At 49.3% G+C, this 14,340-nt stretch overlaps 2 protein-coding genes across 2 annotated transcripts; one reads left to right on the top strand and one right to left on the bottom strand.

Annotated features, from left to right (window-relative positions):
* Window positions 1-2,091: 2,091 nt before the first annotated feature.
* On the top strand, window positions 2,092-3,051 carry HO133_003974 (uncharacterized protein; the record flags this gene model as incomplete). The annotated part of the gene is made up of 2 exons (XM_037294893.1): window positions 2,092-2,274; window positions 2,335-3,051. 2 exons carry the CDS (start codon window positions 2,092-2,094, stop codon window positions 3,049-3,051), a joined length of 900 nt encoding a protein of 299 aa, XP_037148940.1.
* Window positions 3,052-3,718: 667 nt separating this feature from the next.
* On the bottom strand, window positions 3,719-4,207 carry HO133_003973 (uncharacterized protein; the record flags this gene model as incomplete). Its single annotated transcript, XM_037294892.1, has 2 exons — window positions 3,719-3,978; window positions 4,093-4,207. The coding sequence occupies 2 exons, from the start codon at window positions 4,205-4,207 to the stop codon at window positions 3,719-3,721; spliced, it is 375 nt and encodes a 124-aa protein (XP_037148939.1).
* Window positions 4,208-14,340: the final 10,133 nt, after the last annotated feature.

Raw genomic sequence — 14,340 nt, 5'->3', positions numbered from 1 at the left:
TGTACTCCCTTCAGCTAATCGATATCGCAAGCGACGCGCCCGGCAGTATAACTGCTATTTGAGAAAGGACTTCAGCTATTTCGACTCGGCTGCGGGGGTAAGGCTGAGCGATATATCATTGCGCCTTGATGCAAGTCAGACGGAATAAGACGAGACGTTGGAGAGGGTGGGCGAGGAACGAAGTTCACCGGCCCGCTTCAACGGTCCGCGAAATGCTTGCGTTGGTATTTTTCTGCGCCGTTCAAGAAAGGCTGCCTTTACCCTTTCTTCGTGCTTGGGAGGGTCACGCTCTCGGAAACAGCTAGACAGGGTTATCAATTGGCTAATCTAGACGTCAGACTTAGATTTCATTATTAAGTAGTGTATTTCACTCTAAAGAATATTGCGATTTGTGCGATATGACTATAGCACTCTACGATTGAATATGTAGTTGTTAAATGAAGATATGTTGAAGCTATACATAATTGTCGCTTTATAAAAAAGCGGCAGAACTTCGGTTTCGGGTTTTGAATAAGAAATTTGGGTGACGCAGCCATGAAATAAAGCTCTCTAACTACAATCCCGGTATATAGTAATCTAAGATCTAAGCGATATAGTCTAATTAGGTGACCCGAATTTGATCTAATATTATATATATAAAGTGGGTCTAATGGGTATAGATAGCTGCTTTCCTAGTTTGCGGGCTCGATTTGTAACTACAGTTTTGATGCCAAGACGGCCGGAACTACATTAATCCCCTCCTACTAGCGTGGCCCTCCCGAGCACAAGGAAAGGGATAGCATCGCTTTCTTAACGAATAGATCTTTGGTGTTCATTTCATTGATAAGGCTTACCTGGCTAGCAGGGTAGGCCGCCACCGCTACGAAAAGCAGGCCCAAGCGCCAAGAAACTCCTCTTTTCGTGTGGCAGTGATTCGGAGCCTAGCAGCCAATGGCTGGCTGCAGATTCTTGCCATGCAGCGAAGGTCACGAGTCTTGGCCTTAAGCGCAAGACCGATGCAACTGACTTGTACACCATACCTTTCTCCAATTATGACATCGAACACAAGCTTCTTTTGAGGTTGGGACCACGTCTCACAGTGTCTTGGGACTGGTGGGTCAGCCCAAAATCCTTCACATTTCTACGGCCATAACTCCGCCTGGCAGATTGGCTGCTCATCACGGAGGCTTGGAAGGAGGCTTGGCCCATCAGAGGTACCTTGTATGGTCTCAACTCTATCAAAATTATGGAGATGCAAGATTGCGCCAATGCGCGTGCTGCCAAGCGCGTGACAGAAAAGGCTCGGAAAACGGCCCGGGCGCAAAGATACAAAGGGCCTCATACCCATACTGACAGGGGGGTTCACCCCGCAATTTCGAATTTTAGAAAATGCCGAACCCATTTTTCATAGCTACCTCTTAATTCATTTATCAGTGCATCAACACGTATACGATAGCTCTATTCTGTAGAGTATGAAGATTCATATAAAGGTTCTAGACGTTGGAAGAAAAGAAATTCTAAATTACTGGCCCGGATATTGTCACGGTTTTGAGGAAAGGAGAAAGATTAATCAACGACGCATGTGTGATAGCGTGAGATTCTAAGTGTAAGTTTCATTGGCCAACATGTGCTCTGTACGAAACAGAGTAAATGCAAGGTACTAGTACCAAGCCCCCCCAATCAGCTACAAGATTAGACCTATCAATGTCGAGTTATTAGGTATCGAAACCCCTAATGAGGTACTTTAGACAAGAAGACAGTAATACAAAGCTAGGTGCAAAGCGCCGCTTGGGAAACATAGCGTAAAGCTTCTTCATTGAATGTCTTGGTGATGATTTCTCCACGTCTTCTTCCAAACCCTGATGTACTGCGAGCGCTTCTTTTTACAAGCCACTCTGCGACGTCATGAGTGCACTCGATGATTGGTTGCTGCAGGATGCCTCGGCCACAGGTGGGGCAGGGCGCTCGGATGCCAAAACATGTTTTTCAAATAGCCAAGTCATACTCTCAACGAGCGAATATATCTCATTTACTTATATAACAAATGCTGCTCTTTACTTCAATCCCATTTAACTCTGCGCCAACTGTTGTCGAGAGCCCGAAGCCTTGCCAATGCCTACTGCAATTAACGTTGAAGCAGAAGTCTTTATCCCTGGCCAACTCTCCTATTTACCAAAACGGCGAGATGACGAGCCCTTTTCGCTTTCGGGTTCTGAAATCCCCGATGGCTGCTCTGACCATCCTGTTGTGATTCTGGCCACCGACCAGCGCGAAAGAAAGGCTGTTGTGCTCATTGTAAGTCTCCAATGATTCAATTGGAAGCACTATGTTCTCGGTGCATACTAACTGTGATAGCTCACCTCTTTCGGTGGCAAGAGTCTTAATGAACACTCTTCGATACCGCGTATTCGTGCCTCTCACCTTCCAATACACCCATCTCCTGTCCACCCTGACAACGGCATCCTGCTTTTTCTTGACCAAGATATCGAACTTCGTAAAATGAGCTATGTCAACACCGAGTCCCCCCGTCAGATCGAATGGGCGCTGCTGCAGCGCCACTACCGAGAGCAAAGGACGGGTGAACGGTTCAGACTCAGGCCAGACTCATTTGCAAAACTGCTCGATTACATTGGTTCAGAGGCCCCGTTGGGACGCGGAACATCCGTTGCGCCCCAAAGCCCCCTCCATCCATCCACCACCTACTCACCAGGGTGGGATCTTCTAGAGTCCATGAAAGCAAACAGCCTCGCCCAATACGGCTCCATCAACCGACCAACCGTGCCACCGCGCAGAATTTCAGAGCCGGCGAGATACTTGGTCCGAGCACCGACGGCGACCTCGACTCTGCAAGCCGTGGCTCGCTCGCGCGAGGGTGCAGCAGCAGAAGTGGACAGATACCTTGCCCAAAGGCGTGAAGCGCGGAGGCATGAGACCCGCGCGATCTTACCTACGCACCGCCCCTCCCCTCGATCGGACAGCTCTTACGATCCAATGTCGATTTTGCGGAAACTTTTCGTGGCCGTATTGGTAGCTGTCGGACTTTTTTTCGCCATAGCCTGGTGGCGCAAATGACGGTTCAAAAGTGAAGTGCTCTCTTGGGCCTTCCCTCAACCAGAAAAATGGCGCTTTGGAGGTGTGTGACTCTTGTCAGATGGTCTTCCCGCTCGATTGGAAACGAGATGGGCATAATTGGGCAGGGAGAGCTCATGGACGCTTGTCAAATTCTATCTTTGCTGAGCTTTGGATGACATGTGATCACGATCTATAGCCGTGGATTTGCCATATTAGAGCGGCCATTTGCCACATCTGGTCTGAAATGTGGATCGCCATGAGCGTATCATACTGGCAATTCGTCACCTTTCGAAAGCTTTTGGACGCGATGTTGCGGTACCGGATATGGTTTTGGGAAGGGAGTGTGGACATCCTGACTAGAATTTGACAATTCCAAACCATGCAAATAGAACTAATAGTCACAAATGAAACAACAGGAAAATGGCCGCTCAGAATGTCTCTTCATGCTTCAACAGGTAGAGCATCAACAGTATGTCTATAACTCTGAGCATGCCTGTTCATGACCCCGAAATCAAACAGACGTACAAGCATTCCAACATTAGTCCACCACAACGACCAGTCGTCATAAAAGCCCAACGCGCACAAGCTCGTAAGCAAGAGTGATCAATCTCATCCAAATTACCCCAACAACCTGTCCATCTACCTCTATCGCCCCGCAACCACCGCCCTACTTGCTGCCCCCCATATACCCCATCGATAGCGTCTCCGTCCACCCCTTCTGCTTCTTCTGCGCATTCAACTTCTCCAACTCTTTCGGGTCCAGTCCCGGGTCCCCCCTCTCGGCGCGGTTGACCCCCTCTTTGCTCGTCATGTCTCCGACCCCACCCAACAGACCACCGCTTGAGAATTGGCCGCCGACACCTTCGGCGATGCCGCCTTGGATGGCTTGGACGTTCTTGTCACCGGTGACGTCGGTGTTGAGTTTGTCTGTTGGAGAAGAGGGGTTAGCGGGGTATGAGGTGAGGGGAAGGAGGGAAAGAGGAGGGAAAGAGGGGGTGAGGAGGGAAGAGGAGAAGAGAGATGAAGAGAAGGTCATCCTACCTTTGGCGGTGTAGCTAGTCTTGTTCTCACCCCAGTAGCCAAGGACCTTATCTTCTATCCATGGCATGTATTCGGTGTAGGCTTCATTGTACTTCTTCTTGGTCCACTCCGTCATGGTTGCGGTTGTTACTGTTGAAGATGATGGTAAAGTACTGATGTTTTGACTTGACGGTAGATAATCTGGCGAGTCGCACGAAATGTTGAGTGATGAGGGAGAGTGTTGTTGTTGATAAGAAAGAAGAGAGATCGTGACCATGACGCGTGGGGACAACTAGCGTGAAAATGACGTATCATCTGCCACGCGATCTGGCTTGCAGGGATCACATCAGGATTCGGGAGCGCGGCTGATCGACGCGTCTAGATTTGTTGGCTGGCACGTGACTCCGCCTTGGTGTTGTCGAAGAACATGCCCAAAGTATCACGTTATGAAATGATGGCGTCGGCCCTCTTTGGGGACCCATTTTCGCACCGTTTCAAGATCAAGGTAAGATAATGGAACCAAGAAGATGAAGGAGAAAGCAGAAGGCCTCGAACATATACCTATACTTAACACTCAATGGTTGAGGCGCTATCGTGCTGATTAGGGCAAGAAGATAAAGGCCGAGAACATGCAACAGCGGGCATTAAATGAACCAAAAGGCTCTGAGCATCCATCAGCTACGCTAGCCGGTCGTAACCTGAACTAACTTGCTGAATATGTATGAAGTCTAGCGGCGTTTACTTCGTTTAGTAGCGGCAAAGTAAGCAACCACGAATGAATAAAGGTGCATAAAGTGACCTCCCTTGAGACAGCGAAGCTCGCACTTCAGATGTACTGGCATCTTCGAATAGTAAGTCCATGAGGCATCTCATAACTTTTCGCCAGTGAATAACATACCCCTCATTTATGATCATGGACACATCTGACTTTCTTCACCGAACAGGGAGATCGGTGTCAGCTGAAACCACCAAGTTCTTAAGGCTAAAGATACACAACTTTTTGTTTGAATGGGACTAGGTAGACTGTGGTGCATACCATGCTAGGCTTAGACTACGCTCAGACACATTCAAGAGCTTGGGTACGGTATGAACAAGCTCTAAAGCCACGATCTCGCCATTTCCCGCCCAGTAAAAAGCTTCCACACCTCTCACCTCTTGCTTCTCCCTAACCATTGAAGTGAGCTCCTCAGCCCCAAATCCGGTTAATCTCTCTTCACATCCAATTTCCGCTCTCCACCTCCAGTTACAACCACCACCGCACCCGTCCCGATCGATCCACCCTCCCCAAACACTACATGCATTCACCCACCGTTGCATACATCTCACCGACTGCGGCCATTCCTCGGTCTTCGCCCACGGCCACGTAGCAGACATGTCCGGAAAAACATGAGGCATCTGCTCATACTCTTCATACCACACCTGTCCACCCTGGCGGGCAGCCCTTTCCGCAGCCGGTTTCGCCAAGTCGGCGAACCACATTGGCAGCGCGCCTTCCCAGTTACGTGCTAAGGCTGGCGCAACGAGCGGGTGAAGCATCGTGCTAATCCCACAGTAGGCATGGCCACGAGGTGGGTCAGAAGGCCAGATTTTGCATGTGGGGTAGCCTGGCGCGAGGAAGGACCAGGTATCAGAAAAGATGTCGAAGAGGGCGTTGGATTGCCAGGAAGGGAAACCGAGAGTCACATCTAGACCCGCACTTAATATGGCGATGCCGGCGGGTAGAGGGAGCAAAACTTCTGTGCCGTGAAATATTAGGGTCGAGGAGCGCGCAAACAAGAGGATTTGTGTGAGGGCGAGGGCGAGATTTGCGCCTGCGCTGTCTCCTGCCAAGACGATGGATGGTGGAAGCAGGGGCTCGTAGAAGGCACCAGATGGAGGATGAAGGAGAGATAAATAGCAGACAAGAGCGTCGAGGAGGGCAGCGGGAAAATGATGTTGAGGTGCGAGACGGTATCGAAATGAAAGGCAGCGGCCTCCAGTTGATTGGACGAATCTGGCAACGACTTAGTGATATGGACCGCCCGGGGCAATTTCTGCTGCCGATGCCAAAGGGGTTCATGGCAGGCTCTGGCTTGGAAAGTTGCCCTGCATTGGGTGGAGTGAGGATTGGGGAGCCAGCGCTCTGAAAGGAAGCGGTGCAAATCTGAACAGTAACGCGGATGGTGGTGGATAGCAAAGATACAGCTAGTAGAAGAATGATGCCAGCACGGCCCCTGTTAGGTGAGCTTGTAACGAAGAGAGGGAAAGAAATACGTGCCGACCTCGCGGTTTACCGGGATAAGCTAGCCATTGATAGAGGATCCTTCTCGTTGCAAATCACGCCATGGGGCGCCCACGGTCGCTGGGGATAGATGCAAAGTTTCTGTGATACGCGCATGGAGGTAGGAACAGCTTGAGGTTGCCAGGCCCGCACTTATCTCATCAGCAGCTGCGAAAAAAGTCCTGATTTCGTCGGCAACTTTATGGTAAGCCTCACGGTCTTGCACAAGATAGAAAAACGTGGCATTTGCGGTCGTTGCCGAGCAGTCAGACGTTGAAAAGATCGTACGCGGGTGTATAGTTTCTTGGTCTTTCGATGGGGCTAAAAATGCTAGATTTGACTAGAAGTCTTCGCAGGAAGCTTGGCCCCTTGGAAGGCATTTCGGGTGATTGGACTGATCAAATCTTGAAAAAGAGAGAAACAGCCCCCTTCATTCTTACCTGGGTCATCCAAAATTGCTGAGGTGTAGTTTGCAGCCCATTGCGCCCATTTCCCCGATTGGGTGTTCCTTCCTACATAGCCCAGGATACCTTCGGAATGAAGCCTAGTCAACGATGGGCATTCCTTGCAGATGCCCACTCGCCAAGCGTAGTTTCCTAGAGCGTCGAGTATAAGATGCAGCTCTGGATTGGTCATAACGGCAGTTTTTGGCCAGGTGCAAAGTCGCTCATGATGTGTCGATCATAAGATTTCTACCTATGGGCACTGAGCTCAGAATCATTGACTGAAACCGAAGGTTCTGGCATTCAACAGTCATATTTTTGGGGGTTGACCAGCCATTTGCATCTATTTCCTCCCAACAGTCCTGCAAAATCTGTCCAAATACCGAGTCCCACGAGATCCGAACGCCCGGAGGGCATCATTGGACACCTTACTCGACACGGGTCTTCGCTTATGATGGATGCATTCGTGGTGAACAGCAGTTGTAGTAGTCCAGACTCCCTCTTCGGGTACCATCGGCGTAGAAGCTGAACTTTTACTGCAGACTGCTGGGCCTTTCAAGCCACATATATCTACCAGTGGAGTTTCCAATCAGACGCGGGTTTTCCCGGAAACAAAAGACAAGCTTACCTTGCAGACCATGATTTGGAATGATCAGGACTTTGCCGGGACCGTAGCGAACGAAAGTCTCTGGATGATTTTCATCAAGTCGTGACTTTCATTCTCATTACGAAGATTGGCCTACCATTTCTATAAAACATCTCTGCATATCCACATGAATATCTCCATGCCATCCGTGATACGCGGCGTACAGATTCGTGAATTTTGCCAGAATCGTCCCAGGGTATTATGAGAGAGGGTGAAACCTCAACTGGTATACAGCAGGCCAAAGGATTACACAATTAGCTTTGCTAACACTGAGAGAGGAAGATGTACATAAGTTGCCAATATAGACAAGACACGATCGATCCAGATAACATATAACCGCAGAGATGGATTGCTTGGAAAGAGTATTTCGATATCAACATTTCTTAGCAGTGACGGGAGTACTTCCTTCTTTGTCATAGCTCGGAGCGGAACAAGGGACTACGTTCAATAATCAAGAAGGAATAGGGGTATGTTCGCCTTGCAGGGACATAGGTAGGATGCTTTATTCTTCCTCCGTGTGGGTACATAGAAGAAAGCTCATCATGTAAGACGGTGCACAGTCACACACTCGAGTACAGACGCAAGCACTTCCTTCTTCATCTCAGTTCGGAGCAATAAGCAGATAGAAAAGCCGGGTATTCTCGCTTTGTAGGGACGTAGATCGAATACTTTGTTCCTCCTCCTCCGCGTGAGTGGAGGTGATAAAGCCAATTAAGCAAGGAGGCCTACACTCACCTGGGAAACCGGGCGCACGGCGACTTCCCTGCCGCCTGACGCCGCTCACTGGTTTCCATCATTCGTTTATCCTTCGAGATCTGGCATCCAAGTGCGCCCGGGGAAAAACTTCCACCTCAAATCCCAAATGTCTCTCAGTTGGGATTACGGGGGCATGTTGACGGTGTGTTAAGTGGCAATGGGCTATGGTTGGTCACACTAGCGTCCTTTTGCCACAGGCTTCACGTCGTATATCTAGCCCACACACACTGGGTGGGAAGGTCTCTAGAGCATGGATGTTGGAGTCGCAGGGGAACTTGGCCGAAAGGGTTGACTCTGATGATCGAATTTCTGAGTGAAGAAACAGTACAGTAGTAACACAAAAGGCTTAGAGCACAGATATTGGGCGCCAGAAGGGCCTTCTTGTAGGCGTAGTGTGGCTCAAAGAGGCGGTCGGGTAAATAAGTCACCTGGGTTCTCACATCATCTACCATCTCTTCCGGCGCTTTGAAAGCCAATTTCGTGATATATCTATTTCGGGCTTCATCAGTAGCCATAGTCTCCCTTGAAAATACCATTCTCTACGTCCCCCTTACGCAGTTTGATCCCTCGCGGGGTATGGAGAAGATCATTCCCAGCTCTGACCATTGAGTGGCCGTCCAGGACAGTGAACGTCAGCAGAGCTCCTATCTGAACATAGCGGTGTTTATGCAAAAGCAAACTAACTGTTTGCGCTGGTGGTACACCAATATGCAGATATGACGGTCGACCTAATCCACGAGGTTTCAAATTGTCCCCCATCGTCGGCGAAGAGATCGCTGAGCCAAGTTCAGAAACCCGTAGCTTGCTTATGCTATTGCTGCATCTGCTGCCACGTTTACTTCGAACACCATCTCACAGGCTTCTTAGCATGCTCCGTAAATCACTCTTCCTGCAAGAGCTCCTTCTCTAGTAGGTTGGTCTCCCGGATAAAGCTTCATCGTCTTAAGCACACATGATCTTAGTCACAAAAGCTTTATTTGCATTCCCGATCTCCCTTTGGCTAAGGTTTTGGATGGCTTCCTCTTCTCGGGCGCGACCGCAGACATGATGCCGAAAAGCGCTTCTTGTGTGTCCTCTTCGACGATTCCTTGCAGGAAAATGGGCATGGTCCAGACCTTTGACGTCGATGCACGGCAATCTTACCGTCGTACTTTTCGTGGCCTTCTGGCTCTTTCGACTCGGATATGTCGAGGTTGAGACCCCCATGTTTTGTTTGGGAGCTGTGGATATAGTAGTTGCGCCATCTAGAAGCTCACTGCTGGCTCATCAGCTTCAAGTTGACGCTATGATGGTAATCATGTCGCGCATTTTGTTTTCAACCTCTGTTCTTACGTAGAGGGCCAGCCCGAAGACGATGCAGTCGACACCAAACCATGATACAAGAATCGGAAGTTGAGGACGTAGTACGCTAAAAGCCGAAGGCCTTCTGCTGTACTGAGGCCTTGTGAATGTAAGTTATAGCCTTCAAGGTATTCTATCTGGGTGACGGTCGTGCAGGATGTAAATTGGAGTGCTAAGATCCTCCTGGGACAAGCTTTCGCCGAGAGCGATTATAGAAACGTGCGGTGAGATAGAGTATCAGATGCGGGTCGTGTAAATGAGCCATCAATGCTATGTGGCGTACTGCAGTCCACGGCGTCTAAACACACTTTTCGTGATAGTCATATACACGAGCGAAGTGATAAGGGCCTCCCTACGCGCAAAAACGGTCAGTATGGGTTGAAAGGTGATGCGAGTCCAAAGATCGAAGACCTTGTTGCTCACCTCCAACCAGATATATCTGCTTCACAGCATGAAACATCATTTACAACTATTTTCATTTCGCATACGCTCCTCACCCCTCATGAGACGCTAAGAGATATCTAGACCCAGATTCATATCGACTTTAGTATTGATGTCACAGTTAGACTCGAAAGAAGCATGCATTTGTATCAATGATTATACCTTGTGACGTGAAAATGGAGAACTATTTTGGGTCGCAAACATAGCATCGCCCTTCGCCTTATTGTCATTGTGCTAGTTCTTGTACTTAGATTGGCTTGATACAAGAGGGGATGCATTCGTGAGGCTCAAGATGGGAGTAGCCTGCCGTGAATTGCCCCCATCGCGCCATTTGGGGTTGCCGAGTTCGACTCGAGAGGGTTGGAGGATGTCCAGGAAGTATAAGGTTTGGTTGTGGTCTGAGTCGATCGTTGCCGCCATTCCTCGTGAACCTCCGAGTAGTATTCCCACAAGAGTCTTGCATTCCCGTTGTTACAGGCCTTTCGGACACTCCATAATCGCCCCGAGGTAGTGAGGAATTCCTGTGAGACATGGAATGATTTGGGACAGCCCAGGGGCGTCCAGACTGTTCCATGTGCGAAGCCGAAGAAGGCATCATGCCATGATCAGCGGTCGAAATTCCGCTCGAATCGAAATGTATCGGCGCAGTAGTCTGAGTCACTGGGCTTTGCTGAGGGGTGTCTATACCATGGCGCGATACTCCGGTGGCATGGGCGGTCTCAGCTTCCCAGCAATGGCTCCAATCATATCTGCTGTCACTGAAAGCTGCTTAGGCGGGAGCGTCTGCTGGCTCGTTGCTCATTTTAAGTCTAACCTGTATGCTCCTGATCACAGACGAGTCTCAGACAAACAGAGAGTTCATCAAGCCAGAAGAATCAGCCGGTATACGTTGTCACGACTCGTCCACTCCAGGTTATAGCAGTAAGCCTCGAATCGCGTTGAGTTGCCAATTGCGAACATGCTGAAACAGCCTGTAGTGAGCATTCTTGACTCAATTCAACTGCTCGATGAGCGAGTGATAATGAGAAACGCAGGAATCGCAAGGGAAATGGTTTTTGTTGGTGTTATCTTTTCCATAATGGGAAAATCCAGCATCGCGAGAAATGTGATGGGTCCTGAATCTTGGCCTCCCGTCATCCCTGCCATCTCGAAACACTTAATCTACCAATATATACAAATTCCAGGGAATTCAGGAACGACATAACTCATCCACCCTGATTGTTTTAACAAGATGAATGATCAAGTGAGATTTCTTCGTATAACTTCGCACGTGCAATGAGTTATCGGCACGTAGGAGCGCTTTATGGAAGTCGCAGTGACTCGTGTTGGGATCTCGAAAGCTATGAGACGCGCACTTCGCAGTACATTTCGGCATGCGCCGAGATGACCCTTAAAAGGGCTCGACTCGGTTGAGGAACGCCTCAAGCTCTTGCGCAATTGGGTAAAAATTATATATGACCAATTGACCTGCAGCGTAGATGAAATCCGAATATGGATCTTCCATATCTAGAGATAATTCTAGCCGATGAACATCATCACAGAGTTCGCGATAGGTCTTGTCCGATTTCTCAAGAGCATCCATGATTGGTTGATAAGTGAGGGCGAATGTTGTCGTATCATATCTACTTGTTGCTGTGGTCCTAAGTTTTCCTCGAGTGATTGGTGAGATGTACAGAACACGTCCGATAATGGATAAGATCGTCGTCGCATAGAAAACGTCCAGGAGCGTCGCAGGTTTCAATGGCTGAGCCATCCTCCATGCAGTATCTTCCAAGGCCTTATGAAAGACATAATATCGTTCATGGCTATGGGACGGGGCAGGATCCCAGTGGCTGTCATGATTGCAAACCAATGCGGTATGCCACTTGTCGTCCTCACAGCACTCCATCAGACATATCCTCAGGCAGTCAAGACCTTCTTGGGCCATTTTTTCCTGTCGGTAATGTAAGCTCATGGACAAAGCGACCACTATTCTCCATGACGGGATACCTTCAGTCCACAAATTTTACTAAAGAAAAACGCCGCTCTAGCAACCTCCACGGCGGCCGGGACAAGATTCAGCCGGCAAAGGTATTTGGGGTTTTTCTCTAGAGTGAGAAGCTCCTCCAAAGAGAGAAGAACATCATTTTGGGTTTTGATGGTTTCTCCTCCAGCGTCTGAATTCCCAAGTACCGGGTTGGCAGCCCTGATTTCCAAACTTAGTTTTTCAATCTCTCCAAAAATCATCTTCGAGCTTACACCGGAAGTTCAGAGCCAGATGGCGGTGGCTCAGGCTGATCGCGAATTATAGAATCAAGAGGCGTTGTCTGACTGGAATGAAATAAGCAGTTTTGCACATCTCCCACTCAGACGAAACACCCACAGCCTTGGCCTCCCTCCGATGCTCTTTTCCAAGGTCAATGACATTTTATCGTTCTTGATGTGGGTCAAGACATGCTGCATCAGAAGTTCAGCAAGACTTCCTTCAGCTTTTTGTGGTGCAGGGACAAATCACCTTTCTCAAAGCCGAAGCCGGTTTGTAGTCCTTGGTCGACGTGCAGAAACCACACTTAGATTCACATTTGGAGATGGATAAGGTGCCTGATCGCGGCCAGTCATGGGTGTGAGAAGGGATGCGGCAAGGCATCTCGACTGCACTCGGGAGAATCGTTGAAGATATGCGACAATTGGAAGGAATCGCGTCGCACAGAATATCAGGCCCGCTGTAATCTCATGAAGCAGAGAAGAAGATGGAGAAGCTCTCCGAGGATCTTAAAGGGTGATCGTGAGTTGGCCTGATCAGGGCTTGCAGATCACTGCGATGGTGCTTGAGAACGCTGGAGACCAAAAACTAGTTCTAAGCCGGTATCCTTCCCTGCGGACGCCAACCATGCATTAGCGTAAATTCATCTGGGGTGCTTGAGAACGCTGGAGACCAAAAACTAGTTCTAAGCCGGTATCCTTCCCTGCGGACGCCAACCATGCATTAGCGTAAATTCATCTGGGGTGCTTGAGAACGCTGGAGAGCAAAAATTAGTTTTTACCCGACTTTCTTCGTATCCATCTGTGGTGCTTGAGAACGCTCGAGAGTGAAAACTAGTTTTCAATCGGTTTTCTTCCCTGCGGCCGCTGGCAGTGCATTAGCGCAGATCCATCTACTAAGCACTCTAGGGTGTTTGGGTGAACTTCAAACTGCAGTGCAGCCTCGGCACTGCAGCCTTATGCCCGTACTAGTATGCGCGGTTCACATGAAAGAATAACTCGGGCTTCTGCTGCTGTATCTGGCGGATGCGATGGTGATCCTTACAAGCTGGCAAGTACCGGGATAAAACTAATTTTTCGAGTCCATGAGAGCATACGTGAGCGAGATTGAGGCTTACCTGGTCGGACACCGTCCAGTCATAGGTCCAGTTGCCGTCCGAGTAGAGGTATCGCAACTAGTTTTCGGATACCATTGAGTATATATACCATCTCAAATATCTTCCTTAATCGAAACCATCGGTTCGTCCGTTCCAGCCTTCTTTACAGTCACAACAAGCTTGGTCTCTCGGCCAACTTTCCATCCCGCGCAGAATCCAAACCCATATCCTGCCGTGTTTACAGAGAGAGTACGGCAGCAGCAAGCGCCATGATGTTCCCCATCGTCAACGGGATGCTGGCCCAAAACACAACACAGCTACACGGAGCACTAGCCCGACGCAACACTTCTTTCTCCACAGCAACTCCTTTTCCATTCCCGACCAAGTCTCAATGGAGCCCCGGCGACATCAGCACTCTCGTCTTCGGCTGCATTGCTTCAGTCCTTGGAGTGCTTACCCTTTGGGCGACTTTTTGGCTAGGTCGTCGACGCGCTTTGCGTGTGGTTGGAAACGGTATGTACTTCGACGGGAAACGTGACGAACTTACTAACCATATTGCCGATAGACGAATGCCGTGAGTTTGGGGCCACGTTCGACAGCGATCCATATCTCGAGCACGTCGTCCTTGAGCGAGGCCCATAGATTGTCGACTTCACAGATAACACGGAAGCGTCATGCAACCCTCAATATGGTGAAGTTGGCAGCAGATGGATTATTTCTCAGGTGGTGTATGATTAGAAACCCAATTTTCGGTCGCAATGCGGTAGGGCACGAATGATAGAGGCACAACGGAGGGGCAAATAGGGACCGGACTTGTTGCTTGAAATATGTAGCTACCTTATCAAGTGCAATCGGCCATGGATCTCCGCTGTGCTCATAGACTAACATCTTTTGTATTAGTTCGTTTTCTAAGTTCACACCATCCACAATAAGTAAGTCCACCGAACGCTCGAGGGGGTTTTATCTGTAAGCACGGCCACACTGTCGGACAGCCACAACTGTCGGACAGCCACAACTGTCTGACAGCCACAACCGTCCGGCTAA

This window comes from Letharia lupina (genome assembly GCF_014066315.1).
Source record: "Letharia lupina isolate WasteWater1 chromosome Unknown contig_19, whole genome shotgun sequence".
In the NCBI taxonomy this organism is placed as follows: domain Eukaryota; kingdom Fungi; phylum Ascomycota; class Lecanoromycetes; order Lecanorales; family Parmeliaceae; genus Letharia; species Letharia lupina.
Note: the sequence above shows the minus strand (reverse complement) of the source record. Positions and strands in the feature narration are given on the sequence as shown.